Below are 19,419 nucleotides of genomic sequence, written 5' to 3'. Positions count from 1 at the left end.
CTAGTAGATTTATGTTATGTAGCTTTGACACATCCACCGAGGTATCAGCACCTGCGGTGCCGTCATTATATGCATGTGTCTCTTTTTGTCGGGATGATATTCTGTATAGCGTGAAATTTCGAACCACACTTAATTTTTTCGTGGAAGTACCTTAATTTCGTAACGTAATTTTGCTCATACAAAAATAATATAGTGGAACCTCCATAAAACAAACACCATTGGGGAACAGAGGTGTGTGCTCTGAATCAATTCCTGCATATGAATATTGGAGCTTTGCTAACCGTTTCTCTAACTCATATATACAAGCTTTGAAAAGGCTGTAGGGACGGGGGGATTAGAAAACTGCTCGTTATACGGAGTAGAAAGTTGATCGCTCCTGAGAAGTTGCTTTACATGAAGTCATTGAAGTCATTGTAGTTTCAATCCAGACCTGAGCTCTTGGCCGTTTTATCGTGTGTGGTTACTCTTCGAAGGTGGTCGGTAATGGAGGTTCAGCTGTAACAGCAATAATAATTATTGTACAAACAAAACATAGCTGTACACACACACACACCTCAATGGCAGTATGCTCCATGCACTTTTGGAGTAGATTCTTTTTAAGAAGATAATTATACCTGAGGCCCTGCTGCGGTCAGCAGGTATAGTAGTCCGTTGGTTTGTTTGTCTGTGTAATTCTGAGTCTGCTTACCTTGATGCCATAGTGGTTCGTTTACAGCATGGATAGCCTTCACACAACAAGTTTTTGTTGTTGCACATTTTTATGTTAAAGCATCAAATAAAAGCTAAGAAGCTTGAAATTGGTTGAAGGACTTACAAGCAACACACGGCCTTAATTTGAGACACTTATTTGGCTGAGGTGATGTTGCTTCTTTAATAATTAAATGAATCTACCTCACAGGAGCCATATTTCTAAGACTCCAGATTTTTTTTTGCTGTGATCCTAGTCATGCATGACTGCTAAAACTCTGTTCTCAAAAGTTCCACATGTCTCTACAGCTCCTGTTACTTGCTGCTTAGTTATAATTAACACTCTTTCAGTTAATAGATCTTTATTATTCATGTGAACAGCCGAGGGTTAGCACCTCAGTGCTGTAGTTATAATTATTTATAGCCATCCTTTTCAAACTAGACACATGCAATGTTGTTTCGTTTTAATTTTTCATCTGTCAATGACTCTCTAGAGTTTGTCTTTACTTAACATATATATATATACGCAGTATGGACAGACTGCTATACCATAATTATATAGCACGATATTTTGATGAAACTAGTGCCTCTAAGAGCGTGTCGTTAAATAAATGTCACCCTATTTGATCAAATGGAGCGTCTTCCGTTAGCAAAGTATTCGTTTAGGATTGCTAACCCTTGAAAACAGCAAAAATTAAGCGCCTCGAATATTATGCAGTTATCTACAATTATTTTACGTCCTTTTTTCAAAATGGTACTAACCCTTTTATCATTGGGCACTGTCAAGTCTTAGCAGTGGCATCGTCTTCCTCTTCGATTCCCTTCTGCCAAAGGAGCTCGACCTGAAGTTAAAAGAGCAGATGCTGTCGCTCTATGGAAAATGCCTGGTAGAAAGACCATAATTATGTACAGCGCCAAAAGGGCAGCAGGGACTGTGGGTGCTTTGCAATCGCCTTTTGTGTGTCATTGTTATATGGGGAAGATCCTTCGAGTTTGCTGTTTAACCAGAAGAAGATGCGAGGACATATATTCAGCTGCTTAACACAGGAAAGTTTTCTACCTTTCCCTGCATGTGCCCTGACAAAGAAAGCAAGACGTCCTCTTGAACTATGCCTTGATTAGTTTTTGACATTGATAGTTTAGTTTAATTGTCCCTTCTTCACCATACAAATTTGAAGCATATTATTAATGATTGTTGTTAGTGCTAACAGGATACATTATCTCCTATAGTTATTTAGGAGAGACTTAGTGCCCTCAGATATTAAGCATACCCCATATTATTATAGGAGAGACTTCGTGCCCCCAGACATTAGGCATTGTCCATATTATTATAGGAGAACTTTAGTGCTGGGCACACCATATTATTCCTATAGTCATATCTGATATAATAGGAAAGGTTTAATGCAAGGGGCATTGCATCCTTCCTAAAGTAATATAGGAGAGTATTAGTGCCCTCAGTCATTAAGAACCTCCCATATTATTATAGGAGAGATTTAGTGCCCTCAATCATTACACATTATCCATATTATTATAGGAGAGACTTAGTGCCATCAATCATTACACATGATCCATATTATTATAGGAGAGATTTAGTGCCGAGCATTATATACCTGGGGAAATTGTTTAATGCACATGCATTATAAAAATGCCTCATAATTATAGTATAATATAGGAAAGATATAGTGCCGACGAGCATTAAAGCTCTCCTATATACTTGGGGCACTTTTTTCATTTAGTGACATAATTATTATCCGGACTCGAATAACCATTACACAATGACAATGAATAGACAATGAGCAATGCACTCTCATTTATGACTAATATTTATGAAACGGCCTTAACCAAGCCTCCGCTTGATAATGTCTTTCACTCTGTCTTTCTGTGTAAGTACCGTGTAATTAGCTCTACACGCGACCTTTATTCGAGGTAAAGCTACACATTTGAAGCTGAGGTGATCCTTTACCGGTCTCTAGTAAAAGTAGAATTGTAGTTTGTTGCTTCTTTATTGTGTGTATGAACACTCCTCTACATGGTTTGTATACATCTATTTATGTCATGCAGCCGAGGATTAGAACTTTAGTGCTCTATAAACGCCTTGTTATGTTTCGGGCATGGGCAGTATATGATCGACTTGTATACAGTATTGATTTTCATGTGTGGCAGGTTGTGCATGTGTTCTGGCTTTTCCTCCTCTCCTTGTTTTGTTCCGCCATGCATGGGGGTATATGTATCTCTTTCTTAGGCTATAGAGAGTTGACAGTTCTTCGGTTATCTTGTGTGGGTGGGAAATATTTTTGTTGGTAACAAAGGCGTTCCTCTTCCAGTAGGAGATTTTGCCCTCTGAATTAGATTATGAATTTTTTTTCACATGTTTTCTGGTTGCATGTTCGTATATTCTCTCATGTACTATTGTGTTGATCTTATTTTAAGTTGGATGTCAAACGTTACAGTGTGAGTGGTGATTAGGTCATAATTATTACGGGTACTTCATAGATTTTGCTTAATACAATAGACTTAGACAGTTACCCCAAAATGCAGTAAAAATGTAAACATATCCTAATTTTCATCACGTTGTTTATTCCTACATGTACAAACCATATTTATGTAATATTGTCCAGTATAATTTCCACTATAATTATACTTTATGACAGTAAACCTCTGAGGCCAAAGATTTACATTGCCATAAATTCGAATGTAGTGGACTATAAGTGTTATAATTATACCCACTGAAATGAAAAACAATTGCTACCTAAGCTATACCTCACCTTGGATAGAACTAGCTAACAGAACGGCAAGCTTGTTCGTATAGCTTGTAGACATTACTAAGCTTCTATCCAAGCAATATGAGCCCCACCCATTTTCCAGCCTTAATTCCTGGTGTTTAGCGAGCCCCACCCATCTGTGCCTCGGTGCGCAGTGAGGTAGTTGGTAGTGCGCCTGCGTGTAGACTGCTACAGCTGCTCATGCAAGTGCAACTGGAGATTCTCTGTGGGCTCCTAGTCATGTTTCCATGATTTTGGTTTGTGGCGTGGTGCGTTGTTCTTGAGTTGTGCCTATAGTTCGCTTACTACATGTAGGAGGGTGTAGCAAAATGATTTTCATTTGCTTCATTATACTTGTGCACCCGCATTATGCTCTGCTATTGCTATTGCTTATGCCATATGCCCTGTCTGTGTGCCCTGTACGCCATAATTATATACTGCCCTGCTGAGGCTGCTCTATAATGTACTGCTCTATACAGCGACATATGCATCAGTAGCGAATTTCACTCTGACATGGAGTGAGCACACATTGCCCTGTACTCGATTTGCCCTCACGATTTCGTAAGGCACTTTCCTGGGGGGCTTACATTACGCTGGTCATAGCGCCAGGATTTGCTCAGTCGAGGACCTTACTATTGTACAACTCTCTGCTGACACTGATCTTGCTCCCTATTGGTATTACTTTGCCTCAATCAATAATTATTATGCAGCAGGCTAATGCAGTAGGCTAATGCAGGGGGTTGGACAATTCGTCAATCCTTCCCAGCATCTTTACTTCGTGCCATAGCGCTCACTTGATGTGTTCATGCTTCAATTCCTTGGGGGTAGGACTTTCGTCCGATGGGCTATGACTGGTGGCTAGGCCACGTCTTTACCCCCAAGTAGTTAATTAGGGGAGCAATATAATTATTAGAAATGTCTTATTATTATTTAACCAGCGGGGTTGCATTCCTCTAATTAATTAGATACGTAACACCGCACAACCCTCACAAACGCAAGAGTATATAGGCATTCGCTGTTTCTCACATGCCATATCTCATTAAACAAGCAAATTTCAAGGCAAACTGGCCAATAGTACATTGCCCATGGCCACACGGATCACATATTCTGCTCGGCCAACAAACACCATGGCACACCTAAAAGAACAGCATAAAAGTCTAGGCCGTTTGACATAGACTCGCCTTCCTTGGGGTAAGGGACTGGTGGATTGCCTATCTAAGAATTTTGCCGTTACCTGAATCTAGTAATGACCAATCAGAGTGCAGTATCAATTTCATGTGACATTCTTACGCCCACGATTAGTTTCTTTGTGGTAGAATGCATGACAATCAATCAAAATAATGGATGAGCAGACTGTGCTAGTGCAAAATGAAATGAGCAAGCAGTGACGGCGAACTTAGCAAAACTTTTAGTATGTAGATGATTTGCACCACTTGTCTTGATCCGGCTTACATTGCTATTTTTGAAATCTAGAGTATGTGGGGATGGACAGTAGCCTTATACTACCAGTTCTCATGATTTCTAGGTTTCTTTGCCACAAACTAAGCAAGGGGAGCTTATTTGTAACCATTTGCAACCCACTCACGTCAGACATTGGTAAAATACAAACCATAGGATGATGTCATACATAATGTCATGCAACTCATTAAAATTCCATCGGCACAACTCTCAGATACATGTAGGCAATCCACCAGTCCCTTATCCCAAGGAAGGGCTGGCTAGCGAGTCTACGTTCGACATACACTGTTAGTGGAAACGGGAAACGAGTTTGACCACAGGCTTGGCTGAAAGATCTTGATGCATACATTTTGTAGGAAGTTCTATTGAGTTCTTGAAAGAACCAGACGAGCTTAACAGCTTCCTATGAATAAATTTAGAGAGAAAATCTGCAATCTGACACACACAATATAGTGAGGCCCATCCCGAATGTGGACGGCAGTAGTCATCAACCCTTGATCTTCTCACTAGCCATAATAGCGCTTACTCAGCTGCTGCGATAACCCTTACTACAGTACTACCTCGTGCATTCGAGGCAAACCACCGGGACATTTTTGCCGCAAAATTATCTGGCATAATGTGCACCTTCGTGGGGTCAGTGTTATAGTGGTTCCCTGGTGGCTAGATAAGTCGCGTGGTATAGAGACAGTGGCTAGATAAGTCGCGTGGTCATTATTCGTGGTTTGATGTTGCTTGTGGACCAAGAGTGAAAGTTTACTATCTAAAAGGAAGTTTGAACTTTATTTATATTACAGCACAGCCTCGACTTTGAGAGTGCTCTATCCGTTTCTAATCCCTGATAATTATAACAATCTCCACACTGGACATCCAGTGGCGGATCCAGTGCAGGGCACAAGGGGAATGTGCTCCCCCCCCCCTTTCTGACCAGCTCGAATAAAACTAGCTCACGAAGTGGTTGTGGCTTAGAGAAGCAGGACCAGCAATCAATTATAGCAGAACGCAGAATAGCAGAAGATCTCTAGTTGTAGACTTTTGAAGAGCAATATGATATCATCTATTTCTGCTATCTCCTGCTACTATGTATAGCCCCGTTTACACGAGGCCTTTAATCCGGGTTGGAATCCGGATTAAACATAACCGCGTTTGTGTAAACGGCCCTTATCGGGGTTCTAATCCGGATTAGCCAACCCACCTTTGGAGGTGGTTCAGATTGTGTCAGAAGCTGTTTAGCTGTGAGTAAGCACAAAGGGCTAATTCTGAGGTGTTGTACATGTTCGTGGGTGTTTCTAGAGTAAGCCTGTAGCTTCCTATCAGTCCAATGTTTGCGCAAATGAAATTAGTGATCATTCGACTATGCCCACTACTCAGAAAAATCTGACCCGGATTCGACCCGGATTAGGTGTCGTGTAAACGGGGCTTATCTCATACTGTCATCAATCAATCCATGATCAGAAAAGCTACACTGATTGGGCTTTAAAAAATCTGTTGACCTTTTTTTTAGTGAACATTTTCTTCAAACTGCACCCCCTTTTCAAAATTCCTGGATCCGCCCCTGACATCCCCTGCTTGGACCAAAAATCTCAAGCCGCCCTGCAACGCGTTTTTTACTAGGATCCGGTACTACCCAATCCCACAGCATACGTTCTCGTAAAATTAACGCTGTTAACTTGGCTCACATTATGCTCTGAGCGGCTACACAGCGAAACATATCTGTAGCCAATCCACTCTGACAAGGAGTCACGCTGCGAGCACACATTGCCCTGTACTCAATTTGCCCCGGTTTACCTCCCAATTTCGTAATGTGCTTTCCTGAGGGCTGGTTATAGCACTAGGATCAGCACGGTCGAGGACCTTACTATCGTATTAAAATCTCTAGGTGCATGCTGACACTGATCCTTGCTTCCTATATTGGTTATCACTTGCTGTAGAAGGAATTCCATACTCCCTTAACTTTTTGTACACATTCTTTTTAGGCAAGCCTCCACTCCTATAGCTACCTGCATGAAAACTGAATTAAAGACATAACGAAGACACTTTTATGCATGTATTATGATATTACTGTGGCCAGAAGGGAAGCTGCTAGCTAGAATGGTCTTTTATCTCTCCGAGTCTTGTGAGCTCTTTCTTCGTTTTCTTTGCAGTGGCCATTGTCTTGAGCAGTTTATTAATAAAATTATTGCTGATTCAGCAAAGCAATATGGATTGCGCATGCGCAGTAGTCTATTTACTGACAGCCCCTCCTCTTTTTCAGTTTGCATTTTGTCCGGATTTGCGAGGTTTCGGATTAAAGGGGTCCGGATTAGCGAGGTTCTACTGTACTTCGTAAATTTTGCTACAATAGACTTGCAGTAAAAATGTGAACATAATTATCTTTATCATTCTATACATCATGTTCAGCACATAATACATAATAATATAATAGTAGACGTACGGCCAGAAAGTTTGGTACTGATAAATTAAATTATGCCTCGTGGCAATGGTGCGTTGCAAAAGTTGTCCATAGTGTTGCTTCGTATAGTTAGCTCTGCACTAGAACGCTAGCTGCAAAAGTGGGGAAAGAGCTGCAAGGCTGCACTGTTTCATGAGAGCATGCACAGCAATTAATCATAGACATTAACTGTTGGCAATCTTTTCATCTATATTTTACGTCCTTTTTTCAGGATGGTTTCACTCCTCTCATGATAGCTTCTCGAGGAGGCCATCTCAGTGTTGTGGAACTACTTGTTTCTAAGGGAGCTCAACTCAACAGTCAAAATAAAGTGAGTATAATTTGTTAGTGCGTGCATTGCAGTTCAACGATTACATTGTCAGAAATTTTGAGAATGTAAAGTTTTCGTCCCTTGGGCAATTTAAAAGATGGATTTTAGCAAGTCAGCACCCATGCATGTTGAAAGGACCGCCATGATTATACGCATGCACGGATGCCTCCGCTTGATAATGTTATTGTCGATTTAGTGTGTCTTTCACTCTGTCTTTTTGTAATTAGCTCTACATGCGACCTTTATTCGAGGTATAGCTACACATTTGCAGCTGAGGTGATCCTTTACCGGTCTCTATTAAAAGTAGAATTGTAGTTTGTTGCTTGTTTATTGTGTGTAACAGAACACTCCTCTGCATGGTTTGTATACATCTATTTATGTCATGTGAAGTTTTGGAAAATATAAAAAACCACTTGAGGTTAATTTACAGCTAAACCACAACTTTGCCAAATCTCTATCTGTAAGTACTAAGTTTGGGCTGTAGGAGTAGCTTGATTACGACATAAACTGCCTGTTCGTCTAGCTATTTTTAAAATTGCTTACTGAGAAATTAACAGCCTGCTGCTGAACCAGTCTCCAATTCTCTGCCACAATAACATATTACGCCACTTAACTCCTCTTGATAAGGATTAGTTTTTCATGGTTACCCAACTATAGTAGTTTATGCTGAATACTGTACTAGGTATAGCTAGGTGTATAATTATATCCACATAAAGATCTGAATCTTCTGTTCCAAAATCTAAACTTGGTCCCTTGTTCTATAGTATTGTGCTTTACTTGTGTAAACTGTTACACTCATCTCAAGTGGTTTTTTGCAATTTACTATTTGCTCCAAACGGGCAGTACATGCACAAGTAAAAACTGAACTTAGAGAGTGTGGTGTACAAACTTACTGTTTAGTTTCTCAGCATCTCTTAGTAGAGTTTGGAGGGCCATCATCAGCAAAGGGAGTATAATAGGCAAGCTTATAGGAATGGAGACTGGGAAGACTGGAATTGTCCTCAACTATTGTTTACAACTTTGTTGCAATCAGATTAGACTGAGAAGACTGTAAACTGCTCAACTATTATTTAGCTGCAATCAAATTATCCAATTACCACCTTTCAGTAGTAAACACGGAAACCGCAGTGTAGTACATGTGTAAAAACGAAACACAGCGTAGTACGTGCATAGGCGGAAACGAGTAATTGCTGGGGAGGACGCCAAGAAAAGACATTCCTGGATGTCAGGGTGTTCAACCCACACGCTCCGTCAAACAAAAACTCTAGCATTGCAAACTGTTACAAGAAATACAAAAATTAAAAAAAAAGAACTTACGAGCAACGAGCCCGAGATGTCAAACACTCAACCTTCACTCCAATAGGCATGGCAAAACAGTCCATAACGTTTTACAAGCGACTTGCCTCTTGTCTAGCTGAAAAATGGGAGCAGACATACTGCTCGACCCTGTACTGGCTATGTGCCCGCCTATCTTTCTCTCGACTGAGATCTGCAATACAATGTATCCATGGCGCCCGCTCATCCAGGGGCCACGCTGTGAAGTCGTCCTCGCCAATTGATCTGATCAGCAGCGAGGCAAGCCTCCACTTCTAGCTACCTGCAGGAAAACTGAATTAAAGACATAATTTATTAACATTATATTCCCCACTTGGGGTCTGTATCATAGCAACTGGGTGGGGTTTAACTACCATAAACCCCAGGCCTGGAGCACATTCCTCATATAAACTCCCTTGCATTGAGGGCGCACTGATTTTATACTAGAGGATCTACACAGCCAAAAAGAAGCTAGAAACTTGTTGACAAGGGCAGGACAGATGGGTGAGGCTCACTGCTTGGACATTGACAAGTTAGTGCATAGAGCTGGAAGCTTAGCACTGGCTTCAAGCTATACGCACAAGCTTTTTATTCGTTTTCAATAGTTTTTGAGACTGTTTGCTAGTTGTATCCAAGGTGAGGTAGCTTAGGTAGCATGCAAGTACTTTTCATTCAAGTGGGTATAATTATAACACTTATTGTCCACTACATTCGAATTTATGGCAAACGTAAACCATCCTTGGCCTCGGGGCTTCGCCCTCGTCCTCAGAGGTTTACTGCCATAAATTCTGATGTAGTGGACAATAAGTATAACATATTTTCTTGATTGTTCTAGCTTTGTATCCAACCCTCTAACTTTTACATGATTTTACTGGGGAAAAAAATTGCGTGCAATCTAATCAGCGTACTACGCAAAAGGAACAGAAACATTATTTTGGCCTCTACTGTATAACTGAACACTCCTGATTTTATTTATTCATGTCAAGCATGGATATCCTCCACACAATATTAGTTTTAATTGGGCAGATTTCGATATTAAAGCTTCGTTGTCGTATAAAAGCGAGCAAAAGCTAAACTTACCTCTACACGCGACCTTTATTCGAGCAGCTGAAGTAATCCTTTAACGGTCTCTATCAAAAGTAGAATTGTATTTTGTTGCTTCTATAACTGAACACTCCTGGTTTTATTTATTCATGTCAACAGCCTAGGGTTAGCACTTTAGTGCTTTAGTTGAGAACTGAGTCACACGTAGCCCACGCCCACTATTCAGGGGTTGTATTACTGCTCCCTATTATTATACTTCCATGTGTAAAGGCCTTCTCAAGATAGAAACTCATTGTCAGTGGAGCATCTGACAATTTGACTTTGTCCACTTTAACAAGCGCTCTATACCTGTGTTCAAATTCAGTAGGTGTCATAATTATGTTCACCATTAGACAACACTGCAGTACCTGCAAACAACTATTGTCACACGCTGCATAATTATGCATATGACTGTGTTGCTTACTTTTGTGTGGATGATAATTATACCATGCATATATACGTAGCACGATTTTTTCCGGGGTTTTTGTGTGAAAGTGTCTCCAAAAGCGTAAATTCACGCTATTTTGGTCATGCAAAGATGTCGCGTCTGTCAGTATTTTGTGGACCTAATTTTCGTGGAGGATTGCTATCCCTCGAACATAGCAGAAATTAAGCGCCTCGAAATATTCGCTCTCTCATACATGTACGGTATGTGTGATTATTAACTAGTACTATAATTATTAATAGGGCGGAGAGACTGCTCTCTGGGCAGCCAGCTTCATTGGACACAAAGATATCGCTCACCATTTGATCACTGCTGGAGCCATTGTTGACCTACCAAACACGGTGGGTTCATATCATGTACCATAATTATAGTGAAACACTGTCCGTGATATTCTTTTCTCACAGGATGGTTTCACTCCTCTCATGGTAGCTGCTCAAGAAGGCCATCTCAGTGTTGTGGAACTACTGGTTTCTGTGAGGGCTCAAGTCAACAGCCAGAATAAAGTGAGCAATTGGTTTGTGCAATGTATGTAGGGCTCTTAAATGTATTTGTGTACATCGTTACGGTATCGCTTTGGGGCTGAATAAGTATACAAACCATTTATAATTATAGCTATCCTTTTTTCATACTAGACATGATTTTTTCGGTGCCTATAATTAATGTACACAATTATGTACAAACTATTTGTCACACGCTGCAGTCAGCTTTACCGTATCCCTCTTGCAGCTACGCCTCGAGGCATAATAATTATGTCAGCCAAAAACTCGTTTGTTACTGTAGAAGGAATTCCATACTCCCTTAACTTTTTGGACACGTTCTTTTTACAATGAGTAAAGCATCTTAGCTGTTTAGCTGAGGGGATGGTCAATCATATCCCACTCTTTGAGTTTCCTTGTGGTTATATGCAGCAAAATTACCGTAAGAACATTATGATATCTGTGTGTATTAGCAATAGCTAGTAGGTTATGTTATGCAGCTTTGACACATCCACCGAGGCATCAGCATGCACCCGCGGTGCCGTCATTATATGCATGTGTCTCTTTTTGTTGGGATGATATTCTGTATAGCGTAAAATTTCGAACCACACTGCTGCAAATGAATATTGGAGCTTTGCTAACCGCTTCTCTAACTCTTTGAAAAGGCTGTAGGGACGAGCTATATAGGGGGATTAGAACTGCTCGTTATACGCAGTAGAAAGGTGATCGCTCCTGAGAAGTTGCTTTATATTGAAGTCTCAAAGTCATTGTTTTAATCCGGACCTGAGCTCTTGACCGTTTTGTCGTGTGGCTACTCGTGATTGGTAATGAGGTTCAACTGTAGCAGCAATAATTATTATTTTATTGTACCAAATAAAATATAGCTGTACACACACGCACACCTCAATGGCAGTATGCTCCATGCACTTTTGGTGTAGATTCCTTTTAAGAAGATAATTACCTGAGGCCCTGCTGCAGTCAGCAGGTATAGTAGTCCGTTGGTTTGTTTGTCTGTATGTAATTCTGATATGCTTACTTGGATGCCATTGCGGTTCGTTTACAACATGGATATCCTTCACACAACAAGTTTTTGTTGTTGCACATTTTGATGTTAAAGCATCACATAAAAGCTAAGAAGCTTTAACTTGGCTGCAGGGCTTACAAGCAACACGCGGCCTTAATTTGAGACACTTTTTGGCTGAGGTGATGTTGCTTCTTTAATAAGCCTCCCTCACAGGAGCCATATTGCTAAGACTCCAGATTTTTTTTGCTGTGATCCTAGTCATACATGACTGCTAAAACTCTGTTCTCAAAAGTTTCCGCATGTCTCTATATAGCTTCTGTTACTTGCTGCTTAGCAAGCAATTATATAATTAACACTTTTTTGGTCATTATAGATCTTTATTATTCATGTAAACAGCCGAGGGTTAGCACCTCAGTGCTGTAGTTATGATTATTTATAGCCGTCCATTTCAAACTAGACACATGCAATATGTTGTTTTGTTTTAAAACCATCTGTCAATGACTCTCTTGAGTTTGTCTTTACTTCAGGGGATATATATATATACGCAATATGGACAGACTGCTATACCATATAGCACGATATTTTGATGAAACTAGTGTCTCTAAAAGCGTGTCGTTGAATAAATGTCACCCTATTTGATCAAATGGAGCGTCTTCCGTTAGCGAAGTATTCGTTTAGGATTGCTAACCCTTGAAAACAGCAAAAATTAAGCGCCTCGAATATTATGCAGTTATCTATGATTATTTTACGTCCTTTTTTCAAAATGGTACTAACCCTTTTATCATTGGGCACTGTCAAGTCTTAGCAGTGGCATCGTCTTCTCTTCGATTCCCTTCTGCCAAAGGAGCTCGACCTGAAGTTAAAAGAGCAGATGCTGTCGCTCTATGGAAAATGCCTGGTAGAAAGACCATAATTATGTACAGCGCCAAAAGGGCAGCAGGGACTGTGGGTGCTTTGCAATCGCCTTTTGTGTGTCATTGTTATATGGGGAAGATCCTTCGAGTTTGCTGTTTAACCAGAAGAAGATGCGAGGACATATATTCAGCTGCTTAACACAGGAAAGTTTTCTACCTTTCCCTGCATGTGCCCTGACAAAGAAAGCAAGACGTCCTCTTGAACTATGCCTTGATTAGTTTTTGACATTGATAGTTTAGTTTAATTGTCCCTTCTTCACCATACAAATTTGAAGCATATTATTAATGATTGTTGTTAGTGCTAACAGGATAAATTCTCTCCTATAGTTATTTAGGAGAGACTTAGTGCCCTCAGATATTAAGCATACCCCATATTATTATAGGAGAGACTTAGTGCCCCCAGACATTAGGCATTGTCCATATTATTATAGGAGAGCTTTAGTGCTGGGCACACCATATTATTCCTATAGTCATATCTGATATAATAGGAAAGGTTTAATGCAAGGGGCATTGCATCCTTCCTAAAGTAATATAGGAGAGTATTAGTGCCCTCAGTCATTAAGAACCTCCCATATTATTATATAGGAGAGACTTAGTGCCCTCAATCATTACACATAATCCATATTATTATAGGAGAGACTTAGTGCCGAGCATTATATACCTGGGGAAATTGTTTAATGCATGTGCATTATAAAAATGCCTCATAGTAATAGGAGAGATATACTGCCGAAGCTCTCCTATATATACTTGGGGCACTATTTTCATTTAGTGACATATTATCCGGACCCGAATAACCAATGAAACCATTACACAATGACAATGAATAGACAATGAGCAATGCACTCTAATTTATGGCCAATATTTGTGAAACGGCCTTAACCAACCTGAGTGCCTCCGCTTGATAATGTTATTGTCGATTTAGTCTTATTTTTGTGTCTTTCACTCTGTCTTTCTGTGTAAGTACCGTGTAATTAGCTCTACACGCGACCTTTATTCGAGGTAAAGATACACATTTGAAGCTGAGGTGATCCTTTACCGGTCTCTAGTAAAAGTAGAATTGTAGTTTGTTGTCAATCTTTCCCAGCATCTTTACTTCATTCCATAGCGCTCACTTGATCTGTACATGTGTTCATGCTTCAATTCCTTGGGGGTAGGACTTTCGTCCGATGGGCTATGACTGGTGGCTAGGCCACGTCTTTACCCCCAAGTAGTTAATTAGGGGAGCGATATAATTATTAGAAATGTCTTATTATTATTTAACCAGCGGGGTTGCATTCCTCTAATTACGTAACACCGCGCAACCCTCACAATCGCACGAGTATATAGGCATTCACTCATTCTCATAGCCATATCTCATTAAACAAGCAAATTTCAAGGCAAACACTGGCCAATAGTACATTGCCCATGGCCACACGGATCACATATTCTGCTCGGCCAACAAACACCATGGCACACCTAAAAGAACAGCATAAAAGTCTAGGCCGTTTGACATAGACTCGCCTTCCTTGGGGTAAGGGACTGGTGGATTGCCTATCTAAGAATTTTGCCGTTACCTGAATCTAGTAATGACCAATCAGAGTGCAGTATCAATGTCATGTGACATTCTTACGCCCACGATTAGTTTCTTTGTGGTAGAATGCATGACAATCAATCAAAATAATGGATGAGCAAGACTGTGCTAGTGCAAAATGAAATGAGCAAGCAGTGACAGCGAGCTTAGCAAAACTTTTAGTATGCAGATGATTTGCACCACTTGTCTTGATCCAGCTTACATTGCTATTTTTGAAATCTAGAGTATGTGGGGATGGACAGTATAGCCTTATACTACCAGTTCTCATGATTTCTAAGTTTCTTTGCCACAAACTAAGCAAGGGGAGCTTATTTGTAACCATTTGCAACCCACTCACGTCAGACATTGACAAACCATAGGATGATGTCATACATGATGTCATGCAACTCATTAAAATTCCATCGGCACAACTGTCAGATACATGTAGGCAATCCACCAGTCCCTTATCCCAAGGAAGGGCTGGCTAGCGAGTCTACGTTCGACATACACTGTTAGTGGAAACGGGAAACGAGTTTGACCACAGGCTTGGCTGAAAGATCTTGATGCATACATTTTGTAGGAAATTCTATTGAGTTCTTGAAAGCATATCCACTGTATTTAAGGAACCTGAACCAGACGAGCTTAACAGCTTCCTATGAATAAATTTAGAGAGAAAATCTGCAATACTGACACACACAATATAGTGAGGCCCATCCCGAATGTGGACGGCAGTAGTTATCAACCCTTGATCTTCTCACTAGCCATAATAGCGCTTACTCAGCTGCTGCGATAACCCTTACTACAGTACTACCTCGTGCATTCGAGGCAAACCACCGGGACATTTTTGCCGCAAAATTATCTATAAAACTAAAAAATAAAACTAGCTCACAAAGTGGGTGTGGCTTAGAGAAGCAGGAGCAGCAATCCATTATAGCAGAATGCAGAATAGCAGAAGATCTCTAGTTGTAGACTTTTGAAGAGCAATATGATATCATCTATTTCTGCTATCTCCTGCTACTGTGTATGTCATACATGTTTTCACAATTGTGCTAAATAATGCCATCTCAGCAATAATTGTCTACTAATTATGGATATGGCTGTTTGTTCTGGGAGGTTATTTTCTATTATTGCTATATGATTGGGGGACTATAAAACTGCTCGTTATACGGAGTAGAAAGGTGATCGCTCCTGAGAAGTTGCTTTACATTTGAAGTCATTGCAATCATTGTAGTTTCAATCCGGACCTGAGCTCTTGGCCGTTTTATCGTGTGTGGTTACTCTTCGGAGGTGGTCGGTAATGGAGGTTCAACTGTAACAGCAATAATAATTATTGTACAAAATAAACCAAACATAATTATAGCTGTACACACACACACACACCTCAATGGCAGTATGCTCCATGCACTTTTGGAGTATTGATTCCTTTTAAGAAGATTGGCCCTGCCGCGGTCAGCAGGTATATTATTTGTCTGAGCCTGCTTACCTGGATACCATAGTGGTTCGTTTACAGCATGGATAGCCTTCACACAACAAGTTTTTGTTGTTGCACATTTTGATGTTAAAGCATCACATAAAAGCTAAGAAGCTTTAACTTGGCTGCAGGGCTTACAAGCAACACGCGGCCTTAATTTGAGACACTTTTTTGGCTGAGGTGATGTTGCTTCTTTAATAAGCCTCCCTCACAGGAGCCATATTGCTAAGACTCCAGATTTTTTTTGCTGTGATTCTAGTCATGCATGACTGCTAAAACTCTGTTCTCAAAAGTTTCCGCATGTCTCTACAGCTCCTGTTACTTGCTGCTTAGTTATAATTAACACTCTTTCAGTTACTATAGATCTTTAATATTCATGTGAACAGCCGAGGGTTAGCACCTCAGTGCTGTAGTTATAATTATTTATAGCCGTCTTTTTCAAACTAGACACATGCAATGTTGTTTCGTTTTAAAACCATCTGTCAATGACTCTCTTGACTAGCGAAGTATTCGTGTAGGATTGCTAACCCTTGAAAACAGCAAAAATTAAGCGCCTCGAAAATTATGCAGTTATCTATAATTATTTTACGTCCTTTTTTCAGAATGGCACTAACCCTCTTATGATAGCTTCTCAAAAAGACCATCTCAGTGTTGTGGAACTACTTGTTTCTAAGGGGGCTCAATTTGTTTGTGCATAGTATAGTTAACGAGATAATGTTAAGTTTTCTTAAACTCTCTTGCAGACTATTTCAATCCTAGTTTTTTATGTCTGTTAGTTTAAAACGCTATTTGCAGGGGGGGGGGGGGGAATTAAATTATATTGCCAATTTTGCTCTAAAGCAGAGATACAATCAAAAGTCTTGCTCTTGTGCTAGACTCGATATCATGAGCAGCTTGTTCTCGAGGGCATTGAGACTTATCTCTGCTTATCTGAGCAAAATTGACAAAAATAAATTTGACCCCCCCCTGCAAAACAACGTTTAAACTAAAAACTAGGCTAATAATAATTAATTATGCCTTGAGGCGTAGCCGCACGAGGGTACAAGTAAAGCTGACTGTGTCTGTGTCTGTGTATGTGTGTGTATTCCAGCTGTAACTGCTCAACGGTTGCAATGCGACGAAAACTAACAGTTTCTATAGGCTTCTAGTCATGCACGTTCTCTTGGATTTTGATTCGTGGATTAGCAAACTAAAGCTTCTTTCTCGAGTTATGGCTAGTTTGACTCACATTGAAGACTGTTGCAGTCTCTTCAGAATCTTTCATAGCATCATCTGTTCGCGCAAACTTTCTATTCAACACATGTGAGTTAGCCTTGCATTAAAGCGCTAGCTTTTTGTTAGCTACAAGAGTCAGAAAAGATCTGTTAAAACTGCTAGCTATAGTAGCCATTGTGAACTTGATCTCTTTGGACACACCCTTTAATTATTCCTGTGGATGCAATGCGCATGCGCGCTCATCCCCCACATGGTTTCTGTGGGGGCTCCAGTGAACAGTCAGAACAATGTAAGTCATTTAGAGTGTATAGATACCGTACCCTCGCGAAAATACGCCCACCCTTTTCTGCAAAAAATTTAGACTTACGTTAAATCGCTAGCAGTGAGTTTCACTCAAATATGCGCCCACCTGCGGCTTCAAATCGAGGCTTACACTTAGCTCTATGACAATCCTTAAATTGTATTTTCATTTCAATACATTATATAATAATTATAGTGTCATGTATAGTATAGTATATATCAGTGTGACATTTCATTGACAACAACAATGAATGCATGAGTATACCGTATAGCGGGTAAATTTTGAGGGTATAAATGTTTGTGGTTTTCGCGGATTAAGCGTGTACCGCGAACATGTACTAAACATGTGGCATTTAGCATTATAACTGCGCATGCACACCCTTTATTCTGGGTGGGCGTATAATCAAATCAAGTTTATTCAAGATGGGCTTATTTTCGCGAGGGTACTTGAGCAGGGGGGGGGTGAACTCCCCCCCCCCAAAACCTAGATGAAACCCTGTCGAGGTAGATCTCTATCAAAAGTAGAATTGTAGTTTGTTGCTTCTATAACTAAACACTCCTCTGGTTTTATTTATTCGTGTCAACAGCCGAGGGTTAGCACTTCAGTGCTCTAGTTGAGAACTGAGTCATACGTAGCCACGCCCACTATTCAGGGGTTGTATTACTGCTCCCTATTATTATACTTCCATGCGTAAAGGCCTTCTCAAGATAGAAACTCATTGTCAGTGGAGCATCTGACAATTTGACTTTGTCCACTTTAACAAGCGCTCTATACCTGTGTTCAAATTCAGTAGGTGTCATAATTATATTCACCATTAGACAATACTGCAGTGCCTGCAAACAGCTATTGTCACACGCTGCATAATTATGCATGACTGTGTTGCTTACTTTTGTGTGGATGATAATTATACCATGCATATATACGTAGCACGATTTTTTCCGGGGTTTTTGTGTGAAAGTGTCTCCAAAAGCGTAAATTCACGCTATTTTGGTCATGCAAAGATGTCGCGTCTGTCAGTATTTCGTGGACCTAATTTTCGTGGAGGATTGCTATCCCTCGAACATAGCAGAAATTAAGCGCCTCGAAATATTCGCTCTCTTATACATGTACGGTATGCGTGATTGTTAACTAGTACTATAATTATTAATAGGATGGAGTGACTGCTCTCTGGGCAGCCAGCTTCAATGGACACAAAGATGTCGCTCACCATTTGATCACTGCTGGAGCCATTGTTGACCTACCAGACACGGTGAGTTCATATCATGTACCATAATTATAGTGAAACACTGTCCGTGATATTCTTTTCTCACAGGATGGTTTCACTCCTCTCATGGTAGCTGCTCAAGAAGGCCATCTCAGTGTTGTGGAACTACTGGTTTCTGTGAGGGCTCAAGTCAACAGCCAGAATAAAGTGAGCAATTGGTTTGTGCAATGTATGTTGGGCTTTTAAATGTATTTGTGTATATCGTTACGGTATCGCTTTGGGGCTGAATAAGTATACAAACCATTTATAATTATAGCTATCCTTTTTTCATACTAGACATGATTTTTTCGGTGCCTATAATTAATGTACACAATTATGTACAAACTATTTGTCACACGCTGCAGTCAGCTTTACCGTATCCCTCTTGGGGCTACGCCTCGAGGCATAATAATTATGTCAGCCAAAAACTCGTTTGTTACTGTAGAAGGAATTCCATACTCCCTTAACTTTTTGTACACATTCTTTTTAGGCAAGCCTCCACTCCTATAGCTACCTGCATGAAAACTGAATTAAAGACATAACGAAGACACTTTTATGCATGTATTATGATATTACTGTGGCCAGAAGGGAAGCTGCTAGCTAGAATGGTCTTTTATCTCTCCGAGTCTTGTGAGCTCTTTCTTCGTTTTCTTTGCAGTGGCCATTGTCTTGAGCAGTTTATTAATAAAATTATTGCTGATTCAGCAAAGCAATATGG

General features: G+C 40.2%; 1 protein-coding gene across 17 annotated transcripts in view; it reads left to right on the top strand.

The window, feature by feature from the left end:
- LOC135344347 (serine/threonine-protein phosphatase 6 regulatory ankyrin repeat subunit A-like) overlaps positions 1-19,419 on the top strand; it is a 151,578-nt gene that overhangs the window by 85,031 nt on the left and 47,128 nt on the right. The window contains exons 29-30 of one of the 17 annotated variants that reach the window (XM_064541549.1): positions 7,568-7,666; positions 10,751-10,888. The exons of 15 other annotated variants lie outside the window; for them this stretch is intronic. In XM_064541549.1, coding sequence (XP_064397619.1) covers positions 7,568-7,666; positions 10,751-10,873 — 222 coding nt within the window. In that variant the 3' untranslated portion in view covers positions 10,874-10,888. Of the gene's footprint in view, positions 1-7,567; positions 10,176-10,750; positions 10,889-19,419 lie in introns of those variants that run through there. One more of the 17 variants, XM_064541552.1, reaches the window with a different exon arrangement.

Source organism: Halichondria panicea, chromosome 11 (assembly GCF_963675165.1).
Source record: "Halichondria panicea chromosome 11, odHalPani1.1, whole genome shotgun sequence".
NCBI lineage: Eukaryota > Metazoa > Porifera > Demospongiae > Suberitida > Halichondriidae > Halichondria > Halichondria panicea.
This window is presented reverse-complemented; position numbering and strand designations above follow the sequence as displayed.